Below are 27747 nucleotides of genomic sequence, written 5' to 3'. Positions count from 1 at the left end.
TCCCAGCGGACCTGAAGATGTCGCTCACGGCTGAAACCAAGAACTGGATGGTGGACTACGGGCTCTACTGCAACAGGAAGTACCGCTCCGACATGGAGCAGATCTTTGCTTTTGTCGACGAAGCCGGGAAGAAACTGAACCGTCAGATCAAAGACCTGGATGACATCCGCATCGCCATGGCGTCGCTCAAGGAGATCAGAGAGCAGCAGATATCTATCGACTTCCAAGTCGGGCCCGTAGAGGTGAGCGCGGCTTCGTGCAGCGGCTTCACACGACCCGTCTCGTACGCACAGATGCACTCTGGGAAGTGGGAGCAGATGTTCTCCGTCGTGCACACGAGAGCGCTTCAGCAGCGCTGGAGTGTTTATAGTGAACACTGGACGTAAACGTTTAAATCACATCCATGAAAGCATCCAGGGAGCGTTCATGTAAACGTTGGATTACTTTCCAAAGGGATAACCGAGATAACGCAGATGTCGGGTGAAACACTCTTGCATACGTGTGAGGGAAATTCACTCGACACCTCGGAGTAAAATCAGTAAAACAAGAACATTTATCTTTCGCAGAAGAAGCAGAGACAGAAGCACAACGTCTGAGACAAATTGCATATCCAAGTCGAGCTTGTTCAGATTAAACCAGTGGTTGTCAATCTGTGGGGCTCGACCCTCTAGTGGGGTGCGGCGGTATTACAGGTGGGGCGCAGGGGGAGATGCAGAATCCTTTATTAATCCCACATTAGGTGGATTATTCTCTGCATGTCACCATCCTTAGTAATGCTGCGGTGAAGCTCTGGGGCTTCAGTGCCTTGCCCAAGGACACTTCAGCATGAAACTATGGGGGAGAAAACAGGGAAAACCGGCTTCCTTGATCATCTTTTTTTGCCAAATATGAGTTATTTTTTGCACATATATACTTTATTTGCATTGTTTTAACAAAGTGAGTGCACATGTTATTAGTTTTTGTCAGATGGAGCAATCTGGTTTACTCGAAAGGGATTTACATTTTATTTAATCTATTAATTAAATAAGCACGGATGGAGGAGTCTCAACAAGTTGTTGTTGGGGCGGTGGGAACATTTTGTTTCCTCCAAAAAAAGTTTGAGAACCTCTGGTCTAAACAGAGACGGTTCAATGAGAAGTCTGAATATAACCGTGAATCAGTGCGTGATTAAGAGAGAATGAGTTCTTCTTCCCTGCTCGCAGGAGTCCTACGCCATGCTCCACAAGTACGAGCTGTCGGTGGCGAAGGAGGAGGCCGACAAGGTGGACACGCTGCGCTACACCTGGGAGAAGCTGCTGTCGCGCAGCACGGAGGTGCAGAACGAGCTGGTGGCCCTGCAGCCCAACTTCAGAGGGGAGCTGGTCAGCAACGTGGAGACCTTCCTGGAGGACTGTCAACACTTTTACCAGGATTACGACAAGGTCAGGGACACAGACGCCGCCGTCCACAGCACACGCAGACACTAATAATTAATGTATGAGCTGAGCATGTTGCTGTGCTCATAGACCTGCTCCTCCTCTGATTCAGGACGGCCCCATGGTGGTGGGCCTCGCCCCTCAGGACGCCAGCGATCGACTCATCATGTTCCAGGTTGGTGTTTGACAGTCTGGGCTCGGCATGGTCGTTTAGTTCAGTGGTTCTCAAACTTTTTCTGTCTCCACTTTGGAGGAAGCAAAATGTTCGCACCGCCCCAACAACATGGAACAAGATGGTCCAACTTGTTGAGACTCCTCCATCCGTGCTTTTTTAATTAATAGATTCAAGAAAATGTAAATCCCTTTCAAGTGAACCAGATTGCTCCATCTGACATGTGCAATTATGAAGGTAGATTTGTGTCTTTTTTACTCAAGCAAATGACTAGTTTGTAAGTAAATTATCTCAAAATCTTTGCTCACAAAAAAAAATAAAAAAAATCCTCTAAAAAAAAACGCTCTCAAAACAAAAATTTACTTTCAAAAAATTTGCTCTCGAAAAAAAAATTGCTCCCAAAAAATTTGCTAAAAAAAAAAATGCTCTCAAAATGAAAATTTCCTCCTAAAAGAATTCTCTCTCAAAAGAAAAACGCTTTTAAAAAAAACCCTCTGAAAACAAAAATTCTCTCAAAAAAAAATTTCTCTAAAAAAAAAAAATGCTCTCAAAAAAATTGTTCTCTCAAAAAAAACGCTTTAAAAAAAATTGCTCTCAAAATGAATATTTGCTCTCAAAAAAACATTTTTTTTGAGAGAAAATGTTAATTTTGAGAGCATTTTTTTTTAAGGGCGTACATTTTTTCTTTGAGAGACAAAATTTCTTTTTTTGAGAGCAAATTTTTTTTTTTTTTTTTTATTGAGCGGTAGAATTTAGAGATAATTTACATACAAACTAGAAATTTACTTGGGAAAAAAAGACACACATCTACCTTCATATGCAATCACCTTGTTAAAACAATGCAAATAAAGTTATATATGTGCAAAAAAACCTCATATTTGGCAAAAAGATGACAAAGGAAGCCGGTAATACCTCCGCGCTCCACTAGAGGGCCCCACAGTTTGAGAACCTCTGATTTAGTTCATTGTTAGTCAGTAGTCAGTGTAAAGTAAATCTGTAAATTGACCTGTCTCCCTGCAAGGTCAGTTATACACAACATAATAATGTTAAGTACTGTTTACACTACATACACGGGGAAGAGCATTCACAGTTTTACTCCAAATTTCAATTCCTGAAATAATTATTCGTCATTCTCATCTTTCGTCATTTCACTGATGATTTGCAATGTCTCGTTCCCGTTCTTCCTTCTTCTTCTCCAGAATCAATTCGACAACCTGTTCAGGAAGTACGTCACGTACACGGGCGGAGAGGAGCTGTTCGGGCTCCCCGTTACCCAGCATCCCCAGCTGTTGGAGATCAGGAAGCAGCTGACGCTGCTGCAGAAGCTGTACGGCCTTTACAACAACGTCATCGAGACGGTCAACGGCTACTACGACATCCTCTGGGCCGACATCCACATCGAGAAGATCAACAACGAGCTGCTGGACTTTCAGACCAGGTACTAGACCCTTTATGTTTACAAATAGCTGAATGTTAAGCTATTTTATCTGTCTGTGGTCGCCCTTAACTGACACACTGCCATGTTGTTACGCTATTTAACGGCTCGACGGGTCAGGGTGTCGTAAAGAGGCTCAGAGAACTGGATTTTAACACATCTGGGCTGTTTGTGTTCTCCTGACGGTGTGAAGATAGCTGAAGGTTTATCGGCTGCCGGCCGTCACAAGGGGGAGTGTGTAGAGACACGGCAGTTGGTCCGTTTTAGAAACGTTTCTTTGGTCTGTGCACCAAGTGTGAGTCTGAAAAGTGAGTTTAACGTTCGTATCCTTTTTCACTTGGAGGTGTCGCAAGCTGCCTCGAGCCCTCAAGGAGTGGCAGGCCTTCATGGACCTGAAGAAAACCATCGACGAATTCAACGAGTGCTGCCCCCTGCTGGAGCTCATGACCAACAAGGCCATGATGACGCGCCACTGGAAGAGAATCACGGAGGTTTGTGGATCAAGAGTCGAGAATCAGGGCCTCTGCAGTGAGCGGCCATCGTCAACACACACTGTTATACTTAATTATAATTAATACACAATAATCCAGTCCATCTGCTTGGTGCTCAGGTGACTGGCCACACCTTTGAGGTGGAATCTGACACCTTCAAGCTACGCAACATTATGGAGGCTCCTCTGCTCAAGTACAAAGAGGAGATTGAGGTAAGAAGGAACCGAAGGTTTCCTTTGCAAGAGGATTGTAAAAGTGTCTTTATTATGTATATAAAACACTGACTCTAATGCAACTATTACAGTATTCTAGTAATATTACTCATGTTCTTTTCAGTGTGATGTAATGCATGATGTTAATATAGTTATCACAAAACAGTGAGCATTAATCTTTTGCACGAGCTACATTTTCTTTAAATATTAACACTATTTTCATACTAGCCAGTAAATCGTCTGTCAATACTAACCTTTTTGTGTTTTTCTTTGTCTATATAGTCAAAGTATTGATTATCTAATGGAAGGATGTTTAGTGATAATATGGATAATGATGATTGATAATAGGTTAAATTATTACAATATGATAATATACAATATATTTTGTACTCATAACCCCAAAGTACACATTTTCTTCTTCCTCCGACGTGTACTGTACATATATTAATACTATTACTACTAACACTAATGTATGAATGTCCCGCGGGGAAGTGAAAATGTATTTTCCTATATTTGCAGCTTTTTTTAAACGCATATGAGGTGTTTTTGCGCAGGACATCTGCATCAGCGCGGTGAAGGAGCGCGACATCGAGCAGAAGCTGAAGCAGGTGATCGCCGAGTGGGCCAACAAGACTTTTACGTTCGCTAACTTCAAAACGCGCGGCGAGCTGCTGTTGAGAGGAGACAGCACGTCAGAGATCATCGCCAGCATGGAGGACAGCCTGATGATGCTGGGCTCTCTGATGAGCAACAGGTATATATCCTGGTCACCGCTAAGTATGGAGACGTGTGGTGTACGTTATGAGCGTGCATGTCATGTATCTCCCACCGCCCCGACAACATGGAACAAGATGGTCCAACTTGTTGAGACTCCTCCATCCGTGCTTTTTTAATTAATAGATTCAAGAAAATGTAAATCCCTTTCAAGTAAACCAGATTGCTCCATCTGACAAAAACTAATAACATGAGCAATTATGAAGGTATATTTGTGTTTTTTTTTTACCCAAGCAAATGTTTATTTTGTAAGTAAATTTTAAAAAAACACTTTCAAAACAAAAATTTGTTCTCCAAAAAAATTGCTCCAAACAATAATTTGCTCTCAAAAACAAATTGTTCTCGAAAAACTAAATATGCTCTCAAAACAAAAATTTTCTCTCCAAAAAAAAAAACGCTTTAAAAAAAAATTGCTCCAAAAAAGAATTTGCTCTCAAAAACAATTTGCTCTCAAAAAAATTGCTCTCAAAAAAAATTCTCTAAAAAAAAAAAAAACGCTTTAAAAAACAAAATATGCTCTCAAAACAAAAATTTTCTCTCCAAAAATTTTTTTTTTTTAAAAATTGCTCCAAAAAATAATTTGCTCTCAAAAACAATTTGCTCTCGAAAAAAAAAAATGCTCTCAAAAAGATTTTACTTAAAAAAAATAAAAAAACGCTTAAAAAAAAATGCTCCCAAAACAAAAATTTGCTCTCCTAAAAAATTCTCTAAAAAAAAAAACGCTTTAAAAAAAAAATTGCTCCAAACAATAATTTGCTCTCAAAAACAATTTGTTCTCGAAAAAAAAAATTGCTCTCAAAAAAATTTCTCTAAAAAAAAAAACGCTTTAAAAAACAAAATATGCTCTCAAAACAAAAATTGTCTCTCCAAAAAAAATTTTTTTTAAAAATTGCTCCAAAAAATAATTTGCTCTCAAAAACAATTTGCTCTCGAAAAAAAAATGCTCTCAAAAAAATTTTACTTAAAAAAAATAAATAAAAAAAAAACGCAAAAAAATGCTCTCAAAACAAAAATTTGCTCTCCTAAAAAATTCTCTAAAAAAAATTCTCAAAAAAAAAAAACACTTTAAAAAAAAAAACCCTCTCAAAAAAAAATTTGCTCAAAAAAACAAAATGTCTACAGGTACAACACGCCGTTTAAAGCCCAGATCCAGAAGTGGGTTCAGAATCTTTCCAACACGACGGATATCATAGAAAACTGGATGACCGTCCAGAACCTCTGGATCTACCTGGAGGCCGTGTTTGTGGGCGGAGACATCGCCAAACAGCTGCCGAAGGTAGACGGAAGTCAAGGGGAATTTAGTCGTATTTGTCGTGTATGTTGGTGGCTGTAAGTGTGTGTGATCATGTGACTCAAACTCCAGGAGGCGAAGCGCTTCTCTAACATCGACAAGTCGTGGGTGAAGATCATGATGCGAGCCCACGAGATGCCTAACGTGGTGCAGTCCTGCGTGGGAGACGAGACCATGGGCCAGCTGCTCCCTCACCTCCTGGAACAGCTGGAGATCTGCCAGAAGTCACTCACAGGGTGCGTAGCCAGAAAAGTGAGGGTTTGAAGTGTGAGTTGTCGCTTCGAGGATACAAGTGACGTTGTATTGTTTGGTCAAACAGCTATCTGGAGAAGAAGCGTCTGCTGTTTCCTCGTTTCTTCTTCGTCTCCGACCCCGCCCTGCTGGAGATCCTGGGCCAGGCCTCGGACTCGCACACCATCCAGGCTCACCTGCTCAACGTCTTCGACAACGTCAAGAGTGTCCGGTTCCACGACAAGGTGACGTGTTCATGGAGCTCCTTCACAGTAGAACGCTAAACGTCGGGTGATTTTCACCCGAGCCATTGTGGTTACGTTGTTTTCATTGTGTTGCTTTTGTCTGAGTTGCGTGGGTCTTTGTGTAGCTTCATGCTGCTCACTGACGTTATTGAAGGTGGGCGTGTGTTATTGAAGGTAGGTGTGTCTTATTGGATGTGGGCGTGTCTTATTGGAGGTGGGCGTGTCTTCATGAAGGTAGGCGTGTCTTGAAAGTGGGCGTGTCTCTTTGCTCCGACTGTTTTTTTTTCTACAGGTACGTGTTCAGGTGAAAGTGTGACTATTTTTTTCCGGATAGGTTTTAACATTGAGGGACATTTTTTCCTTCAGAGAACAAAACTCACGTCCCAGAAACATGTGGACCAAATGATTTATATTTTTAATAATGTTTTATTGCCAATTCCCTATTTTTTCACCAGATTTTGTGTCTTTTTTTCAGCGTCTCCTCATGATACCTGTTTATGGTTTCATTAGAAGTTCCACAGGGAAAAATAAAAGAAGAGTACTTCGTATTGCTGTATTTGAATATATTTTAATGAGAAGTATATTTAATCAGCTACATTATATCTCGTGAAATTAAAATGATTGTGTGACTATTTTTAACTTAAGTGTTCAAGGGTTAAGAGAGCGAAATGATGTCATATCCTGTCCCTTCCTCTCTCAAGTGAAATGTATAATTCTGATGAATCAAGCGCGTCCTGTTCTCCATCTCAGGTGTACGATCGCATCCTGGCCGTGTCGTCGCGGGAGGGCGAGACCGTGGAGCTGGAGCGCGCCGTCACGGCGGAGGGGAACGTGGAGGTTTGGCTCAACGCTCTGCTGAAGGAATCCCAGAGGTCTTTGCACTTAGTGATCCGACAGGCGGCCGTGACCATCCAGGACTCCGGCTTCCAGCTCATCGACTTCCTCAACTCCTTCCCTGCTCAGGTGTGTATATATATATGTATTTATAGACTAGACTTTAAGAATTCATCCACTTATATTTTAAAACATGAGCCGTAGCTTCACTCTCTGTGATCGTCAGGCCAATCTGTGGAAGTATTAAAAGTGGTAATGTTGTTATGTTGATGGTCAGTCCTTCCTTCCTTCCTGCTGCTGTCAGGCTGCACAACAAGCTGAGCCCACAAAAACACACTTTAATCACTTCAACCGGTGCAATATCAATACATTTCATGCTGTCTGTATATATAATATTGTTGTTGTGTCTTTTGTCTGCTGCTGTAAACCTGCACATGTCCCCACTGCGGCACCAATAAAGGAATATCTTACATCACACATGTGACTACCACATAGCTTTTACCTCCATCCATAGGTGGGCTTGCTCGGTATTCAAATGATATGGACGAGGGACTCCGAGGAGGCGCTGACCAACGCTCGCTACGACCGCCGCATTATGCCCAAAACCAACCAGCTCTTCCTGGACCTGCTCAACACGCTGATCGACATGACCACCAGAGACCTGGGCGCCATGGAAAGGACCAAGTACGAGACCCTCATCACCATCCACGTCCACCAGAGGGATATATTCGACGACCTGGTCAGTATTCCACTTTCTTTTTGTTGTTGTTGTTGTAGTATGATGGCTCTCCTCAAGTGATATTCAGACTTAGAGAAAGGCCAGGTCTTCTAAGTACATTTCCTGGCTGGTCTCCAAGGTGAATATAAGAGGTGTGCAGTCAAAAAAACAGATTATTCTTTCTTCGCCTCATACCTTTTATTCATTTATTCTCTCGTCCGGCACATTTTTTTTTTTCAAAAATCCGTTTTTCTCTCTCTTCTTCATCTAACTTCACTCTCCCACAATAACCCCCTCTATCCCATCATCCCGCTCATACCTTTTTATCTCTTTGTATTTCATCTCTCGATTCATCACGCTGCTTATTCTGCCGCTGCTTCTCACTGTAACGCCATAAACTCTGTATTTTATTCACCGACGAACTTATTTCTTTCATGGCCCTCAACTTTATCTTCCTTTCGCCTCCTATTCATCTTAATACCTCTCACCTCTGTTCTCTTTCATCCTCTTTGCCTGCCTCTCCCATTCTTTCCACCTTTTTTTTTTCAATGTAACCTTCCTGTCACCTCATGCCCGCTCATGCTTCCTGCCCTTTAACCTCTCTTTCCCTCTGTTTCATGCTTTTATCTCTCACCTCGCATCACCTCCCAAATGGCGCCCGTTGGATCTTCTCTCTCTCCTCCATGGCTCTTCTTTTCTCCTTCTTCCCTCCTCTCACCCCTTCATCCCTCCTCCCTCCAGTGCCGGCTCCATATCAAAAGCCCCAATGACTTTGAGTGGCTGAAGCAGTGCCGCTTCTACTTCAACGAGGACTCGGACAAGATGATCATCAACATCACGGACGTGGGATTCAGCTACCAGAACGAATTCTTGGGCTGCACCGAAAGGCTCGTCATTACGCCGTTGACTGACAGGTTAGACGGTCATCCATGAACACAGCACGCACACACACACACACACACACACACACACACTCTAATAAAGCTAAAATTGTATGCATGTGCTTTTATACTGACCAGCAACAATGTGAATTGATAAAACAATCTCACATTCATGTTTTAATGTGCATGTGGAGCAATATGCTAAATATGCTAGATATGTACATGGCTCTCCCCGTGGCTCCAGCTGAGCCTTCGTTTCGTAGCTAACGGTGCAACATCAGCAGCTAGCAGAGCTAACAGTGTTTACCTGACTTGTAACCACTAGGTGGGTGCTATGCTAATGGCGTTAGCAGCCGCTCACATGCACTAAAAGGCGGGTGCTATGCTTCTGCGGCGACGCTAACAGAGTTAGCAGCCGCTCACATGCATTTAAAGGCACGCAGAAGCTGTGACTGCTGCACACACAGGGACACTGCCATCCTCTACACATCTTTACATTACAAATAGTGTTATGCTATACGGATGAAGTACTTCCATTACTCCCTGCGTACACCTAAGTACTACATCAACAACGTCTGAAAGGAGAGGAGAGACTCTCCAAAAGTGTTACAATCATTTCCTTTTCATCAACATGGCATCTGCCAAAACCTACAAATGCACAAAGTTGCTTCTGCTTGAGCTTTTCACTTCGGCCTCCCTGTCACCTGAAAAGCTCTCAGCAGCAATCTGAGGATCTAAGGACCGTCACCACTTCCAAAAGAGTTACTAAAAATTAAAATGATTCACTACATCATCAATCTATATTTAATGGAGAGCTGGAGTTACTCTGGTCGACTAATGGCTGGACTTGAGGAAGGAGAGAGCGAGAGGTGGAGAGAGAGAGAGAGCGGTGTGATTGGGAAGAGATGAAATTAGAGAGGACGAGTCGGCATCACCTCTGTCAGCGACGGAGGTGACGGCTGACGACGAGAGGAAGAGAACCAGCCGGTGGGAGGAGGGCAGCATCCCACCGGCAGCCGGTGTCAGACTAATACACACCGAGAAGGACATATGAGAAGAGACAGAGGGAAACAAAATGAGAGTGGAGGAGAAAGAGATGAGAGGAGACAGCAGCCAGGAGGGGAGGGAGGAGGAGGTGGAGGAGGAGTGATACCAGCAGACAGCAGCTCTCCAAAGGTGGCAACACCGCCCGGATCTTCTCCCTGCCTTCTTTTAAAACATGAAATAATATCTGATTCATCGGCGGCGGCATTCTCAAGCTGAGCCCCGACGTCCAGCCTCCCCGTGGACAATCACTCTGTTAGCTTCATTGTGTGAGTGTGACACTTTGTGAGGAAGCTCCTTTTTCACCTTATTGAGCCTTTGAACTGCCTCCCTGTGTGTCTGGTCAGGTGCTACATCACCCTCGCCCAGGCGCTGGGGATGAGTATGGGCGGAGCGCCGGCTGGTCCTGCAGGGACAGGTGAGGCCTTACGGCGTGTCCTGAATACTGTGAAATACTGACTTGATCCAATTAGGACACTTTCTCAGAGAGGACTGCAAACATGCAAATAAAAGCATCATAACCCGACTCCTTCCTGCCTCCTAACCCGACTCCATCATGCCTCCTAACCCGACTCCTTCATGCCTCCTAACCCGACTCCTTCATGCCTCCTAACCCGACTCCTTCATGCCTCCTAACCCGACTCCTTCATGCCTCCTAACCCGACTCCTTCATGCCTCCTAACCCGACTCCTTCATGCCTCCTAACCCGACTCCTTCATGCCTCCTAACCCGACTCCTTCATGCCTCCTAACCCGACTCCTTCATGCCTCCTAACCCGACTCCTTCATGCCTCCTAACCCGACTCCTTCATACCTCCTAACCCGACTCCTTCATGCCTCCTAACCCGACTCCTTCATACCTCCTAACCCGACTCCTTCATACCTCCTAACCCGACTCCTTCATGCCTCCTAACCCGACTCCATCATGCCTCCTAACCCGACTCCATCATGCCTCCTAACCCGACTCCATCATGCCTCCTAACCCGACTCCATCATGCCTCCTAACCCGACTCCATCATGCCTCCTAACCCGACTCCATCATGCCTCCTAACCCGACTCCATCATGCCTCCTAACCCGACTCCTTCATGCATCCTAACCCGACTCCTTCATGCCTCCTAACCCGACTCCTTCATGCCTCCTAACCCGACTCCTTCATGCCTCCTAACCCGACTCCTTCATGCCTCCTAACCCGACTCCTTCATGCCTCCTAACCCGACTCCATCATGCCTACTAACCCGACTCCATCATGCCTACTAACCCGACTCCTTCATGCCTCTTAACCCGACTCCTTCATGCCTCTTAACCCGACTCCTTCATGCCTCCTAACCCGACTCCTTCATGCCTCCTAACCCGATTCCTTCATGCCTCCTAACCCGACTCCTTCATGCCCCCTAACCGGACTCCATCATGCCTCCTAACCCGACTCCTTCATGCCTCCTAACCCGACTCCATCATGCCTCCTAACCCGACTCCATCATGCATCCTAACCCGACTCCTTCATGCCTCCTAACCTAACTCCATCATGCCTCCTAACCCGACTCCTTCATGCCTCCTAACCCGACTCCTTCATGCCTCCTAACCCGACTCCTTCATGCCTCCTAACCCGACTCCATCATGCATCCTAACCCGACTCCATCATGCCTCCTAATCCGACTCCATCATGCCTCCTAATCCGACTCCATCATGCCTCCTAACCCGACTCCATCATGCATCCTAACCCGACTCCTTCATGCCTCCTAATCCGACTCCATCATGCCTCCTAACCCGACTCCATCATGCCTCCTAAACCGACTTATTTATGCCTCTTAATCCGACTTCTTCAGATTAGAGATGTGGCAAATATGTTTTTTGTTCTTAGGCAAGACGGAGACCACGAAGGACATGGGCCGCTGTCTGGGAAAGTATGTCGTGGTCTTCAACTGTTCTGATCAGATGGACTTCAGAGGTCTGGGAAGAATATTTAAAGGTAACAGTCACAAGATTCAAATACATGTTTCTTATATTATCGCTGATTAAGCAGCACCAGAAAAGGTTTAGGGAACATTTTGAGTGAGCTATGAGAACCACAAAAGAGGAAATTGGTGATGTTGCTGCTTGTATCTTGGAGTCCAGAGTTTGTACAGAGAGTACAATCCATCAAGTGTCTTGCTTCTGGCTTCCAGGTCTGGCTCAGTCCGGTTCTTGGGGCTGTTTTGACGAGTTCAACCGCATCAACCTCCCGGTTCTGTCGGTGGCCGCGCAGCAGATCGCCATCGTTCTCACCTGCAAGAAGGAACGTCGCAAAAGCTTCGTCTTCACCGACGGAGACCACGTGGAAATGAGCCCCGAGTTTGGCATCTTCCTCACGATGGTCAGTGACACCGCGGTGCCGTTACAGAGACATTTCAAACTGACGTGAACATAATAAACATCAGCTGATTGGTATTGATAATATTCATTATCATAACCCTTATGTCTACTTGGCACAGTCGCTATCCCAAGGCAAGTCATTAAACATAGAACAGTGGTGTGATTGTCCCATGTGGAGAGAGTTCAGAGATCCTCAGTGTGTGTGTGTGTGTGTGTGTGTGTGTGTGTGTGTGTGTGTGTGTGTGTGTGTGTGTGTGTGTGTGTGTGTGTGTGTGTGTGTGTGTGTGTGTGTGTGTGTGTGTGTGTGTGTGTGATCAAAGGCAGGCTCTGTGGAGAGAAGGGCCTGCGCTGCGTCCACAGGGATTTAACAAGCTGAAGGATTCTGCTATGAACTTTAATGACGTTACAGCGTTAACTTAAGATTTTCCATATTTTTTGGGGGGATTGTCATCATGAGTAACTTACAAAGAGACGTCTCAGGGTGTGTGCACATACAGTACATGTTGTAAATTAGCACAAGTTGCATGCAACTGCTCATCTGTAAATCTATGAATCATCCTGCTCAGATCTATGGGACACACTCTGCACTATTCATTTCCTCATAATTATAATTATAAGTGTTTTATCAATATATTTGTAATGCAAAGTCCCTCCCTGTGTGATCAGAACCCGGGTTACGCAGGACGCCAGGAGCTGCCCGAGAACCTGAAGATCAACTTCCGCTCGGTGGCCATGATGGTTCCCGACCGTCAGATCATCATTCGGGTCAAACTGGCCAGCTGTGGCTTCATAGACAACATGGAGCTCGCCCGCAAGTTCTTCACTCTGTACAAGCTGTGTGAGGAGCAGCTCTCCAAACAGGTACTCATCTGATCAGGAGGGGAAAAGACTCAATGTGACACTTACACAATATTATGGAAGCCCATTTTTGACACACAAAAAAAAATACGACCAAGAAATTTAAAAAAAAATGAGGACCAAAAAAATAAATGAATAAAAAAATTGGACCAAAAAAAAAAAAAAAACTTTTTCATCTTTTTTTTTTTTTTTTTTTTTTGGACCTGAAAAAAGGCAACGAAAAAAAGTCCATAATTTAATTTTTTTATTGACCTAATTTTTTTTTTTTCGTTCCTAATTTTTTGTGTGTTTTTGCTCTTTTTTTGCCATTTTTTTTTTTTTGCGTGGCGGAAATAGGCTTTCATAAATTATGGATCCAAACTAAGGACAATTCTCTTTTGATGAACATTTCTGCTCAATAAAGAGCTCCAGCTTGGCATAAGGATCGAATACTTCTTTACTGCATTAGAGCTCAATTTATACACGTTTAGAAAATAATTCAAGATTTCTAACTCACTATTAGGGACTGCACCTGCAACTTTTATTCATTTTCTTCTTTCTTAACTGTTTTTAAATCTGCATCATGTTTTCTGTGAAGCACTTTGAATCGTCTTGTTGTTGAAATGTGCTCTACAAATAAACTTTCCCTAAAGCTTAATGCCTCACAAAAGGCTTTAAACTGTAGGAGAAAAGATATGATGATGATGATGATGATGATGATGATTGACATCTAATTGGCTATTTGTGGTTGTCCAGGTTCACTATGACTTTGGCCTACGCAACATCCTGTCCGTGCTGAGAACCCTGGGAGCCGCCAAGCGAGCCAACCCGAGTGACACCGAGTCCACCATCGTCATGAGGGTCCTCAGGGACATGAACCTATCCAAGCTGGTCAGTCTAGAACACAATAGAGCCTCTAATAGATCGTCTTTGTATTCCTTTTGATGCATTTTCATCAGCAGAAAATAATAAATGACCAAAGATAAGAGCCAGAACGATTTAAGTGTTTTTACGTTGTTGTTTTTTTTGCCCGTTTGCTTTCACTAGATCGATGAGGACGAGCCGCTCTTCCTCAGCTTGATTGAGGATCTCTTCCCCGGGATCCAGCTGGATAAAGCCGGCTACCCCGACCTGGAGGCCGCCATCGACTTGCAGGTGGAGGCAGTGAGGGATGAGTTGGTGTTGTGTGTGCGAGGGAGAGAGGAACGCGGCAGGAAACGGGGATGAATGAAAGAGAGAGAGCGTGAAGAAAAGGACGTCTGGAAACGGTAAACAGAGGCTGAGGGAGAGAAATGCAGAAGCCGAGGAGAGTCAGACAAAAAGACTAATGGACTGAGAGTCTGCTGTATCTCTCATGTCACTGCTAAACGCCTCCAGATGGAGCCCGAAGGAATACAAATGTGTTGTGTCCCATTTGTGGAGGACCTAACGTTAGAAACAGAAGAGAAAATAGAGTCAGACGTAAGATCTTTAAATTGCAGCGTCGTCGTATATTCTTCCCTCTTCCTTCAGTAATTTATGCTCGAGAAAACAATTAAAATGTTCATTTTATTTTAAAAAGCACAGATGGAGGGAGGAGTCACAAAAAGTTATTTCAATAAATATTCAGCGTGGACCATTTTGTTCCATTTTTCCTCCTCTAAAGGGAGTCGTGACAAATAGATTACGAACTTCCTTACAGTGTCATCCAGGTTTTGTCATAGTCATGTGCTCATTTGCTAAGTGTGAGTGTGTGTGTGTGTGTAAATGTGTGTGTCCTTCAGGTCGAGGACGCAGGTCTGATCATCCACCCGCCCTGGAAGCTGAAGGTCATCCAGCTGTTCGAGACGCAGCGGGTCCGACACGGCATGATGGCCCTCGGGCCCAGCGGGGCCGGCAAGACCGCCTGCATCCACACGCTGATGAGAGCCATGACGGGTGGGTTTATGTTTCATGTGTTCATGGTTCATGTGTTCACACAATAAAGGACACCAGCTTGTGACACTGTTTTCCCATCATAGTCTCGTGTTGAAGTGTCCTTGAGCAAGGCACTGAAGCCCCACAGCTTCACAGCAGCACAAAGCTCCTTCATTACTAAGGATGCAGAGAATAATCCCCCCACTGTGGGATTAATAAAGGATTCTTAAGAAAAAAGCCGTATGATTTTTGCCATACTTATTTTTTGTTTTTCATAATTGTGATATTTTTTTGTCTTAATTATGACCTTTTTTTTTTGTTGACTTTTTTTTTTCTTAATGATTTTTTTGTCTTAATTATGAATCTTTTTTTTCAGAATTACGATTTTTTTTAAAGGATTCTTCAAAAAAAAAAGTCGACAATTTTTTGTTGTCTTAATTATGACTTTTTTTTGTCTTAATGGCTTTTTTTTGGTCTAAATTATGATTTTTTTTTAAACATAATTATGATTTTTTGTCATAATGACAACAAAGGATTCTTTTTAAAAAAAAGTCAACAATTTTCTTTTTTTTTTGTCTTAATTATGACTTTTTTATGACTTTTTTTTGGCTAAGTTATGTTTTTTTTCCTAATTATGATTTTTTTTGTCATGACAGCAAAGGATTCTTTAAAAAAAGTCAACAATTCTTTTTTTGTCTTTATAAATTATGACTTTTTGTGAAACTTTTTTTTTTTCATAATTAGGATTTTTGTTTTTTTGTAATAACCTGTAATACCTCCGCTCCCCACTAGAAGGTCACACCCCACAGTTTGAGAACCGCTGGCGTGAACTAACCCCGTTTCCACAAGTGTGTTTCTTTGTGTGCATATTTCTGTGTGTTGGTTGTTAGACACACTTGCTGTACAAGTGTAGTGGGTAAATGTGTGTGTGTGTGTGTGTGTGTGTGTCTCTCAGAGTGCGGGCAGCCTCACAAAGAGATGCGCATGAACCCCAAAGCCATCACGGCTCCTCAGATGTTCGGGCGCTTGGACGTGGCCACGAACGACTGGACCGACGGCATCTTCTCCACGCTGTGGAGGAAAACCCTGAGAGCAAAGAAAGGTCATCGGGTTTCACGCTTTGAATCGAGCCGACGAGAATGAAGAATGTAGAATTTAAGGGTTTTACAAACGGGGCATGTAATTAAAAACAATTGTATTTTGTGTAAATGAGAGAATAATCATTTTTACAAAGGTTTAGGCATGCTTCATGATTGAGCTGATTATCTTCAGGTGTGCTCTAAACGCTGAGCACAAGCTTTAATAACGGGCTGAATTGGCAAATAAAGGAGCTGTGTTTCATACATTCTCTCATAAATTAGCATCAGAGAAAGAGAGAAAACGCGAGAGATTCCTCAGATGATTAGTTCTGCTGGTAATCTATTTAGATTTTGCTTTTTCTCTGAGAACCTTTAGGTGGAACCGGTTTGGTATTACTCACATCTCCAGTTCAAAGCAGCACCAGCAGATGTTTAATCTTTTCGTTTAGTTTCTGCACACTTCATTAAAATGCACGTGTGCCTGGGTATGAATATATATTACGTGCGTTTGCTTTTCATGTGTCGACATACAGACTCTGATGCATATATATATATATATATATATATATATACATATATATATATATATATACATATATACGGCGTCGGTTCTCATGCTTAATGCATGTCTTTGAGCGCGATGCGTTCATGCTCTCTGCTCTAACCGTCCTGCGAGCAGAGCGTTGCTTTGATCAGACAGGATCCCTCTGCAGAACGAGGAGGCGCTTCTAGATTTGTGACAGCACTCCTGAGTCCCGAGCGGGATATTCTTCAAGGAAATGAAATATCTCGTGGGAAAAACAGAGCGTATTTACAAATAGATGCAGCAACAGCATCCCGAGCCCGATGTATTTCAAAGACTTCTGTGTGGAAAAGCAGCTCGTGTGCATGAAAGCATCATATACTTTATATTTCGATCTGAAACTCAGTCCTTTGGTGAAGTGATGACAGAGCAACATCAAAGATCTTCATCGGACAAGAGGAGCTCACATATTTGACAATAACTTCTTTAAAATCACTTCTTAAAACCCATTTTTTATAGAATTGCTTTTAAGTGACGTCGTCCTTTTATGTTTTTTTTATGATCTATTATGCAGTTCTTATGTCCCTATGGTTTTGTTTGTATGTTTCATATATTTCTACTGTTATTTTTGGCTATTTGTTTGGTTTGGTTGTGTTCAATGCTTTATGGTATGGTCTTTTTTGTTTGCCGCCATTTGGGTTGTGTTTGCACTTTGTAAACCCTGTTTTTAAAAGTGCTATAACAATACAGTTATTATTATTATTATTATTGACGAGTTCCCGAGAAATGCGTGCACTGACCATAGAGGTAGTAAGAGGAAGACTAACAAAACCACCGTTTCCTCTCTTAGGGGAGCACATCTGGATCGTCCTGGACGGACCCGTCGACGCCATCTGGATCGAGAACTTGAACTCTGTTTTGGACGACAACCGGACGCTCACGCTGGCGAACGGCGACCGCATCCCCATGGCGCCCAACTGCAAAGTGGTGTTCGAGCCGCACAACATCGACAACGCCTCCCCGGCCACCGTCTCGCGCAACGGGATGGTGTTCATGAGCTCCTCCGTGCTCAACTGGAGCCCCATCCTGGAGGTGAATCCACTCGATGCGTCGTTGACTCCCTGCGCAGAAAGCACGGGCAAAATAACAACATGGAGATCTAGATCTGCGGCGCCAAGATGAGTTTCTGATTGGCGTTTCTGCTGCTGCGTCTAGAAATACTCCTCGCACATACTCACTGAGTGTTGTGAAGCGCGATTGTGATCTTTGCTTTGCGGTGTGTTTTGTGTTTTCCTCCTCAGGGCTGGTTGAAGAGACGCTTCCCTCAGGAAGCCCAGGTGCTCAGGGAGCTCTTCTCCTCCTCCTTCTCCGAGCTCTACCGCTTCTGCGTGCAGTCGCTGGAGTTCAAGATGGACATGCTGGAGGCCTTCGTCATCGTGCAGTGCATCAACATGCTGCAGGGACTCATACCACCAAAGGTACCAGCGCAACTGTTTTTGAGTTGCCATGCATGAGGACAGGACTTGCTGGGTGTTTCAGTGATTTAAGAGGTTTTAATTCAAACTGATGGAGGCAAACAGGAAATGCAAACAGATGGTGTCGGCAGTTTGAATCATGAACAGTGTTGGACAGTCTTAAGTAGTCGTTCTATGATGCATTGTAACTCCTTATAGACAATAAAGTCTTGCTCCTCATTGGCCACCTCATGGGATTAGCATCTTAGCATCTATGCTACCATGTAATATATCTATTGCATGCTTTGTTACTCGCTGTATAGGCTTGAACCCATCAGCGTTGTTCTTTTTGTTTCAGGCATTTAAGCTCAGTAAAAAGTGAGCTTTTAACTCCCCTTCCCTTTTTTTTATTGAACAAAGTCCTCGCTCTAAAGTAGACGTTGCTCCTGCAGGAGCAGTGCGGCGAGTTGTCCAGAGAGCACCTGGAGCGGCTGTACGTCTTCGCCCTCATGTGGAGCACCGGAGCCCTGCTGGAACTGGACGACCGCAGGAAGATGGAGATCTGGCTCAGAGGGAACGACGGCGTCTGTCTGAACCTGCCGGACATCCCTCTGGACAGCGACGACACCATGTTTGACTACCACGTCACGGCCGAGGGTTTGCGTGCACGCGTCGATGAGCAGATTTGGAAACACACGTCGTGCTAATGGATATCTGCTCCTAACACGCGACGTTCCTTCTGCTTGCAGGTCGATGGGTCCACTGGAGCACCAGAGTGGAGGAGTACGTGTATCCGTCCGAGTTCACGCCGGAGTACAGCTCCATCTTGGTCCCCAACGTGGACAATGTGAAAACGGATTTCCTGATTCAGACCATCGCTAAGCAGGGCAAGGTGAGGTTTTATTAATGCCCTCAGGTCGAAATTTCCATTTATTTACACGTGTCTACCATTTTCATTCATATATTTTACTGCTTTTGTGAACCTAAAACCAATTTCTAGCACAAAAACAGTTCAACCACATGAGTAAAGTTATGTTCTGACACGAGATGTGAAGAATTTCCAAAATCGAGTGTCAATTTTTCAGCTTTAGGGTTATAATATCACTTTATACTCGTGCTTTAGGACAATGGTGCCAAGTTAAATAGAGAGATGAGACTGTTCTGCATTTTTAGATGTGAAACACACGGGTATGTATCATGTGCAAGGGACTTTAGTAAGTCAATTTAAGAAATTGTGTAAAATCGAGAAAACATGTCCAACGTCAGAGGGAATTTATGGTTTTAGAGAAGGTGGTGGCCATTTTGTCTCTTTATTTAGTGTGTAATGCTTCCTTTAGTCCCCGGACACAGCTATATAGACACACATGCCCACACTGATCAATAACATGGCAGCGTGGCCAGATGCAGCACAGATTTAATATTTAAATAGTTTAGTCAATTCTCTGCTTGAGGGCCAAACGCTCCCACAGCTGGAACTCATATAATCAATATTATTGCTTGGCTCTGAGTCAAATTTAGAGATCAGGACACAAAGAAATACAGTTCACATCTCCAGCTCAACAGAATAATGAACAGCTTAAGTCATGTTGACGTATCAAACGTCATGGCACTTGCACTGGATGTGCATATTGATTGATTTTTCATGCATTAAAACGTACATTTTCCACAGGCTGTTTTGCTGATTGGAGAACAAGGAACAGCGAAGACTGTTATCCTCAAGGGCTACATGTCGAACTACGACCCTGAGACGCACATGGGGAAGTGTCTGAACTTCTCCTCCGCCACCACGCCGCTCATGTTCCAGGTAAAGCCGTTCACCTCCCTTTTCTATTTGGATGGTGTACCACGCGTATACTACTCATTGTATGACTAGTATCTGTCACATTCATGTAACGTGCTGTAACTGGTCACATGACATCTGTCGCTTCTGTCCATCCTGATAGAGGATCCTCCTCTGTTGCTCTATGAAGGTTTATTCCCTTTTTTCCCTGTGAAAGGGTTTTTACTCTCTTTATTTGGGGAGTTTTTCCTGATCCGATGTGAGGATGTTATGTGTACAGATTGTAAAGCCCTCTGAGTTCCATCTAAAGATGGCCGCTCTTCATATGTGTGAACTTGTTATGGATTATCATGGCCCTGTGCAGTAACGTTCACTAATAATGTTTATAATGTGCAAGCTGGAGGAAGCATTTTCCATGTAACATGGCTGAACTGACCAAACTTACCAGATATTTCTTTATCACCTTTTCAGCATTTTTTTTTTTACCATATGTGTTGTCTTTAAATATGTCTTTCTCTCCATGTTTTGTAGAGGACAGTAGAGAGCTATGTGGATAAACGCATGGGGACCACTTATGGACCTCCTGCTGGGAAGAAAATGTCCATTTTTATAGATGACATCAACATGCCCGTCATCAACGAATGGGGAGACCAGGTGAGGGATAATTTTCACGTCAAGTCCTTGGAAAACTGAAAATATAATTCCCCATAAACAATCATTTTACGTCATTTTGATTGATTACATTTTACACCATTTAATCCTGCATCCTTCCGTGACCTAATGTAATGATCCAATAAATTAAGCTGCCGACAAATGAACCTCTTCTTGATTTAAACTGGCCTTCTCTTGTGTCCTTCATCACAGGTGACTAATGAGATTGTCCGGCAGCTGATGGAGCAAAATGGCTTCTTCAATCTGGAGAAACCGGGAGAGTTCACCAACATTGTGGACGTCCAGTTTCTCGCCGCTATGATCCATCCGGGAGGAGGCCGCAACGACATCCCGCAGAGACTGAAGAGGCAGTTCTCCATCTTTAACTGCACGCTGCCCTCCAACGCGTCCATCGACAAGATATTTGGTGAGTGCAGTGGAATCATTACGGATGCATGTACACCACCGTTTAAAAGGTCGGCGTCACTCAGACACATTATCAGTTTCTTCTCAAGTTTCGGCATTGGAATATCCTTCACTTCTAAGAACAATAAGAGACTGAAGAGTTTAATGAACCAACACGTGACGCTTCAGATACTCAACTCGCTCACAGGAAGGACAGTTTTATAGCTTCTCTCACCAGCAGGACTGTTTTCAGCTGTGTGACATCACTGCTCAAGAGTTTTTAAGGGTTTTTAAAGGATTGTTAAAGGATTTTAAAAGGTTTCAACATTATTTTTAAGGGTTTTCCAGAGTTTTCCAGGGTTTTCAAGGGTTTTCTACTCATCCATTAGTCTTCTAAGACGATGATCAAACACAATGTTCCATCAGAACACTGATAGCTACTGGAAATGAGCCTCTATACACCTGTGTAGATATTTCATTAAAAGCCAGACATTTTATCACATTAACAATATATATAATGTATTTCTGATTCATTTAATGTTATCTTTATTGAAAAAAAGTGCTTTTCTTTGAAAAATATGGACATTTCTAAATGGCCTCAAACTTTTAAAAGGGTGTGTGAATCAAAACATTTGAAGAATGTGAAAAGGAATCGGATAAGGATGATACTCCAGTGCAAGGTTACGAAATGTCATGACCCAAAGAGAATGTCCTATGCTGTCTTTTACAAAAAATCATACACTATGCACACTTTTCCGACCTCCATCCTTGACCATGTTGTGCATATACAGGTGTGATCGGCCAGGGCCACTTCTGTGCGCGTCGCGGTTTCGTCGATGAGGTCCAAAGCGCCGTGCTCCGCTTGGTGTCGCTGACCCGCCGCCTCTGGCAGCTGACCAAGGTCAAGATGCTCCCGACGCCGGCCAAGTTCCACTACATCTTCAACCTGAGGGATCTGTCCAGGATCTGGCAAGGCATGCTCAATACCAACGCCGAGGTGGTCGGCTCTGTGCAGGTGAGAGATTTCTGTCACACATTTAAGAAAGATGGCTGACATGACTGGGTTTCTACTGATTTCTTTACCATTTATATCTTCTTTTCACAAGCGAGTATGTGCATGACGAAGAATGCAGACAGTAGTGCAAATCCTTACCTATGTGCTAGTGCTAATGCACGACTACATATCTACAGTATTGAGGGAGGGTCAGAAGTGTTTATTGCGAAGAAAAGCAATGAAAATTCTTGCACTTGCAAGCTCAAATCTTGCTGAGGTTGGCCAACCGTTGTGGCCTCACTGAATAATAGAAGACAATGAAATGCATCTATTACTGCAGGCTACCAAGAGTCTAGACAAACATGCTCAACATGCCGGCCGAGGCCACGAACGCAGCGCGGAAAAACTAAACCAGTCAAACAGAATTACATACTGGATATTAGTCCAAGAGGTTGGTTGCTGTGTGTGCAGAACTACAATCAATACATCCAATACACTTCTGGTTTAATGAATTTCAGAGGAAGCAAATGATCCAGCGTGTCTCCGCTCAATGCTGTTATTCACTCCTCCTTTTAGTCATTGAACTCATGAAGAAAATGTTTCCTCCCCATTCAATGCTATTGGTCATATTAACCATACTATCTGCTCCTTTTTGTATGCAATGGTGCTTTATTAGCTCATTCGGTAGCTTATTCGGTAGCTTATTCGGTAGCTTATTCGGTAGCTTATTCGGTAGCTTATTCGGTAGCTTATTCGGTAGCTTATTCGGTAGCTTATTCGGTAGCTTATTCGTTAGCGCATTCGTTAGCGCATTCGTTAGCTCATTTGTTAGCTCATTCATTAGCTCATTCATTAGCTCATTCATTAGCTCATTCGGTAGCTTATTCATTAGCTCATTCATTAGCTCATTTGTTAGCTCATTCATTAGCTCATTCAGTAGCTGCTCTGCTAGATTGTGTTGGCCGACATATTGAAGAGAGACTTTTTTCTTTTCGACTTGAACGTGAACGAAGAGCAATAACGGCAAACACGTCGTCTCCAGGTGCTGCTGGCGTTGTGGAGGCACGAGTGCAGCCGCGTGATAGCCGACAGGTTCACCATGCCCGAGGACGTGGACTGGTTCGACCAGGCTTTGGTGACGCTGGTGGAAGAGGAGTTCGTGGAGGAGGAGGAAGAACGCAAGAACATGGCGGATTTCGGACCCGACCAATACTTTGTGGACTTTCTACGAGATGCACCTGAGGCGACAGGTACCATCAATCAAAAAGGCACAGTATTTATTTTATTTATTTGTACATTTCAGTTGTGTTGCTGTTCTCTTTCAAGTATTGTGATGGTTTTTAATGTTTTAATCCTCTTGTGTTCGTAGGAGAGGAGCCAGAGGATTCTGACTTTGATATGCCCAAAGTGTACGAGCCCATGGAGTCGTTTGAGAGTTTAAAGGAGCGTCTCAACATGTTCCTGAGCCACTACAATGAGAGCATCAGGGGCACTGGCATGGACATGGTCTTCTTCCAGGATGCTATGATACATCTGGTCAAGGTACTGTTATCATCTAGCCACATTAGTGTGTTTTAATGGTAATATTACAAGCTTTTTATGTTATAAAATAGGACAAAGTGCTGTGAAACAGCGCATATATATCATTTTAATTTGAATTAATGCACATGTCTCAGTGCATGTACGTGGCCACCCCGCAAATGTTTTTTATCGAGCACATCTGAGGTCTTTGAAGCTTGAATATTCAAATATTCAGACCATCTAAAAGCCCCCAAAATATCCTTAAGTACAACTTCATTTGTGGAGCTTTTAAATTGCTTGACTCACTTCAATCTCTCTCTCTGTCTTCCTTTTTTTTCTTCTGGTTCTCACACTTGCAACCTCCAATATGAATCCTAGTTTCATGTCCATGTTTGCTTGTGTGTGTGTGTGTGTGTGTGTAGGTGTCGAGGATAATACGAACCCCTGGAGGTAATGCCTTGCTGGTGGGTGTCGGCGGTTCAGGCAAACAGAGCCTGACCAGATTGGCCTCCTTCATCGCCGGATACAAGATCTTCCAGATCACTCTCACACGGTGATGCTCGCCTTCAATAGTTGTATATGCACACACACACACACACACACACACACATCTGCCACATGTAGTTCTTCATGACCTTTGATTCACTCCATCCTTTATGACTCGATAAGCAAAGCCATTAGTGGATGTTATGCTGCAATGCAGTTATTTTCTGCAGGGTACAAGTACCTCATAACATGCATCCATTTTATATTAATATAATGCGTTTAGGAGCCGACTGTGTGTGCATGCACACTATCATTTAGCTTAGAATGAGGTTAAATGCTTAATAATTTCAGATATAAAACCTAATCCAGCCATTACGTTTAAGTACTTTTATACACATTTTAATTTGTATTCCATCTGTACATTTAATATTTTTACTGTTTAATTTTCTTATGTTTATTTATATTGATTGTTATCTGTATTTACTTGTAAACAATGCTGCTGTAATCCTGTAATTTCCCCACTGAAGGACTAATAAAGGATTATCTTATCTTAAATCACCATATTCTTGATTATCTTGAATATCTTGTTTCAGTTCTGACGTAAAAACATTTTAAAAAAAACATTATTTCTCACTCAAGAGCTGCAATTAGAACGTTTTAGTTGCCGGGACAGGATATGATCTGGAAGATGAGATTCATTGTGTAATATCGTGCATCTCTCACATGTTTCCTTCCATTTGTCATATTTCCTCGTCTGACAGCTTTTAGTGTTTGCTCTCAACATGACTGATCCGCTGGACCTCACAGCTCCTCTTCAGAGAATACGGGCGTCTTCATTTGACGTCTCTGCTTTTCTTCTTTTTCTAAAATGTGCTTTCTGTGCTCATCCAATACGCCGACGTCTCCGTTTCTCTCTTCATCTCCTGAACCGTTTCATTGCCTTCGTGTAACCGATCCCATTGAACACCCTCGTCTCCATGCAATCGATTCAACCCGTTATTCTTGCACGTTCCAACACATTCTGCTTACGTCTCATCCCTTTAAGCGGATCTGTGTATTTAATGCTTTCTGTTCCTCTGCAGCTCGTACAACACGGCCAACCTGATGGACGACCTGAAGGGTTTGTACAGGACGGCGGGCCAACACGGCAAAGGCATCAGCTTCCTCTTCACCGACAACGAAATCAAAGACGAGTCCTTCCTCGAGTACATGAACAACGTCCTGTCGTCTGGAGAGGTCAGCACACACACACGCATAGGAAAGAAAAAACACTCGTATGCATGGTAATTGTTATATAAACGTACATGTAATATGAATATTTAATAAGACATTTAAAGGCAGAAGCTCGGCCATTAAAAGTAGAGGTTTGGTGTTTTTAACACATGAATTATTTGGTCCTAACTCAACAAATGTGTACTAGATAACTCGATAAACCTATTTTCACTGCTATGATTTCATAAGATGCTACTGGAATTGGTTCAACTGAATACTTTATATAAGTCTCGCTCATCAGTGTGATGTCTAGAGTGGATGAAAAAAAGCAGATGAAACGTTTGAATTCTTTGTATTCTGGTGAATGCACTGTTACACGTGGTGTTACGGCAGTTTTGAGCATCAACACAAACACTTTATTGTGGCAGAAGCTCATGTGGGGAAACACAAAGCGGCCTGCACTGAATCAGATGTTCACATTGACATCCAGTTCATCCAGAACAAAAAAGACTCAATTACACTTTGTGCTGCTGAAACCGACAGCTGCCATTCAGCCTCGAGTGAAACCTACTTTCTCACGACTGTGACACCGAGCCAGCGACACGGAGAAGAGGAAAAATCACTGTTGTGGTTCATGAGCAATGCTGTTTATCTCAATTCAATCAAATGAAAAAGCATTTTCATGTCAATAGCATTTCAATGACTTTGCCATTGAAGGGACAAATACACAGCTAGTTTTTTCTTTTATGCTGCATTCATATGCATTACAGCTGCACAGCGGCCTTTTCTCTGCATGAGGAGGAGGAGGAGGAGGCTTCAAGGAGTGGAACAGTGAGAATTTGCACTCGTCTCTCATGGGGCTGTTGCTTCCCTCTTAAAGCCGCTCCGGGCCACAGAAGTCAATATCGTTCCACTCTGCTCCGCTCAAACCGCTCGCTCTCCCAAAAAAAAAAAACTGCTTTGCATTTTTTGGGGCTGCAATGATCCGTTCACAAGCTCTGCTTCGACGTTAAACTGGTACTCGTCACTCCCAGTGTACTGGATCCAGTCCTGTGTGTTACTGGGAGCAATGCCACACTTTCCTCTGCGCTCTAATTTACTGTCATCTTCTCCTCCACACCCTACTCCCTTTATTCTTTATGCTGCGCCTTCCTATTCCCACTCATCCTCTTCCTCTAATTGTGTGTTTTCCCCTCTGGTTTGCTTCCTCTGCTCGTCTCCACCATTTCCACCGCGTCTCCCTCTCTTCCCTTTTCTCTCTAAGCCTCTACGTCATTGTTTTCCTGCACTTCCTCCCCCCCTCTACCTCCTTTTTTCACTGTTTATTCACACTGCTTCCCCGTCATCCATATTTCCTCGTTAAACAGATGCTTCTCCCGCCCCTCTTTGCATTTTCCATTACGTTTACATTTGTTTTGTATCTTTACAAAGCAAAGACCATCTACAGGGGGTGATGGTGAAATATATTTTTTTAGATTTTTATCTTTTCAGTCTCGCATGCATGGAAAGAAGGAACACTAGTTGTGTTTTTTAAACGACACAATAAGCTACCACTAACGAGGAAACATCCACAATTATGTCCTAAATGGGTTAAATACATGAGATCAGGAGGGAGCACACTGCTGGGGAGGAAACAACCTTTTCCCAAAAACCAGTGAGTGCACCGTCCTCTCTCCTCCCCTGATGTGCCACCACATGATGAGACCGTGCACCTTTTTAAGGAGCGACATTATGTGAAGCCTGGACTTTTTGGGAGAATCGAACAGACACATTAGTGGACACACTTTCATTATCTACTGAGCGCGACAATCCCAAGTGCAGAGAACTGTTCCTTCTCCGGGTCCCTTCCATTAAAGCGTTGCATTTTTTTTTAAACATGCAAGAGAAGAAAAATCTGTTTATTAACATTTAGCGCGAGGGGCAGGCGGCGTTAGCAGCGGGGAATTGCTGTTTTCTGTCACTTCCTAATCAATACCCACTTTCCCTCCTTTCACCTTTTCGTTCACTCCTTATTTACCTCCTTCCTCATCTTCTCTCCATCCATCCTCCTCATTTTCCATCAGCGTGTTGTCTTCACTAATCCCTCCTCTGCCTCACGAGGATAGCATCTCTCCTCTCTTCCCCCTCGCTCCTGCGTCTGCGAGCGAAGTTTGTGTTGCAGAAGTTTTTTTTTGAGGAATTACAAGAAAAAGCAAGAGTGAGCTTGTTAGTTTGAGGTTGTTTATGTGAGATTAAGCCAGCAGATGGTCGGGGACGTGGCGCTACAACCACTGAACCACTCGCCCTGCCAGGACTCTCTCTCCTACATGTTACTTCCTCTCTCTCTCTTGGTCACTTGGGATTTAATGAAAAGGGACGCAGAGCTCCGTCAGACCAGACGAAGTGGGCGTCTTATTGCATAATGAGGATGTTCTTGTTGTACCTGGAGACCAGGCTCAAGCAATATGTAGAGGATGAAAAGAATAGCAAAGAAAAAGTCTATTAACGTTGTGTAAATTCATATAAATGCCGCTTTACTATCAATGAGACGAAGGGAAACGGGTCAGAGGAAATATAGAGATCCGGATAAATTGGAGTGAGATGTTTGAATGTTGATTAGAAATTAAATCACTATTTCAAGGTGTTAATTCTGATTATGAATCTTGTCTAAATATTGCTAAACAACATATGTTCACCTTCTCCTATTACTGTTTATATTTTTTGAAGGCTCTTCAGTTTTGCTCCCAGGAAATTTGTGCTTGTCACTAATTGTCTCCGTACGCCTCAAGTGCAGATTAAAATCTGGCTAAAAGGTTTCAGACGGGAACTCCCAGATCG

The 27747-nt window shown here is 43.3% G+C and overlaps 1 protein-coding gene across 1 annotated transcript in view; it reads left to right on the top strand.

Moving 5' to 3' along the window:
* The window catches only part of dnah5 (dynein, axonemal, heavy chain 5), an 85349-nt gene that overhangs the window by 22175 nt on the left and 35427 nt on the right, over window positions 1-27747 (top strand). Inside the window, exons 27-59 of the mRNA XM_068596331.1 lie at window positions 7-242; window positions 1203-1421; window positions 1528-1590; window positions 2787-3025; window positions 3366-3513; window positions 3633-3725; window positions 4280-4479; window positions 5622-5775; window positions 5863-6026; window positions 6110-6266; window positions 7017-7229; window positions 7615-7839; window positions 8560-8732; window positions 10091-10161; window positions 11602-11709; window positions 11906-12093; window positions 12759-12953; window positions 13686-13820; window positions 13977-14084; window positions 14693-14846; window positions 15781-15927; window positions 17278-17519; window positions 17729-17905; window positions 18334-18538; window positions 18631-18773; window positions 19551-19685; window positions 20193-20315; window positions 20526-20739; window positions 21509-21732; window positions 22754-22961; window positions 23081-23253; window positions 23655-23785; window positions 24801-24954. Coding sequence (XP_068452432.1) covers window positions 7-242; window positions 1203-1421; window positions 1528-1590; window positions 2787-3025; window positions 3366-3513; window positions 3633-3725; window positions 4280-4479; window positions 5622-5775; window positions 5863-6026; window positions 6110-6266; window positions 7017-7229; window positions 7615-7839; window positions 8560-8732; window positions 10091-10161; window positions 11602-11709; window positions 11906-12093; window positions 12759-12953; window positions 13686-13820; window positions 13977-14084; window positions 14693-14846; window positions 15781-15927; window positions 17278-17519; window positions 17729-17905; window positions 18334-18538; window positions 18631-18773; window positions 19551-19685; window positions 20193-20315; window positions 20526-20739; window positions 21509-21732; window positions 22754-22961; window positions 23081-23253; window positions 23655-23785; window positions 24801-24954 — 5519 coding nt within the window. The remainder of the gene's footprint in view (window positions 1-6; window positions 243-1202; window positions 1422-1527; window positions 1591-2786; window positions 3026-3365; window positions 3514-3632; window positions 3726-4279; window positions 4480-5621; window positions 5776-5862; window positions 6027-6109; window positions 6267-7016; window positions 7230-7614; window positions 7840-8559; window positions 8733-10090; window positions 10162-11601; window positions 11710-11905; window positions 12094-12758; window positions 12954-13685; window positions 13821-13976; window positions 14085-14692; window positions 14847-15780; window positions 15928-17277; window positions 17520-17728; window positions 17906-18333; window positions 18539-18630; window positions 18774-19550; window positions 19686-20192; window positions 20316-20525; window positions 20740-21508; window positions 21733-22753; window positions 22962-23080; window positions 23254-23654; window positions 23786-24800; window positions 24955-27747) is intronic.

The sequence above is a fragment of the Clinocottus analis genome, unplaced genomic scaffold (genome assembly GCF_023055335.1).
Source record: "Clinocottus analis isolate CAN_PGR_092001 unplaced genomic scaffold, fCliAna1.0.p SCAF_36, whole genome shotgun sequence".
In the NCBI taxonomy this organism is placed as follows: domain Eukaryota; kingdom Metazoa; phylum Chordata; class Actinopteri; order Perciformes; family Cottidae; genus Clinocottus; species Clinocottus analis.
Note: the sequence above shows the minus strand (reverse complement) of the source record. Positions and strands in the feature narration are given on the sequence as shown.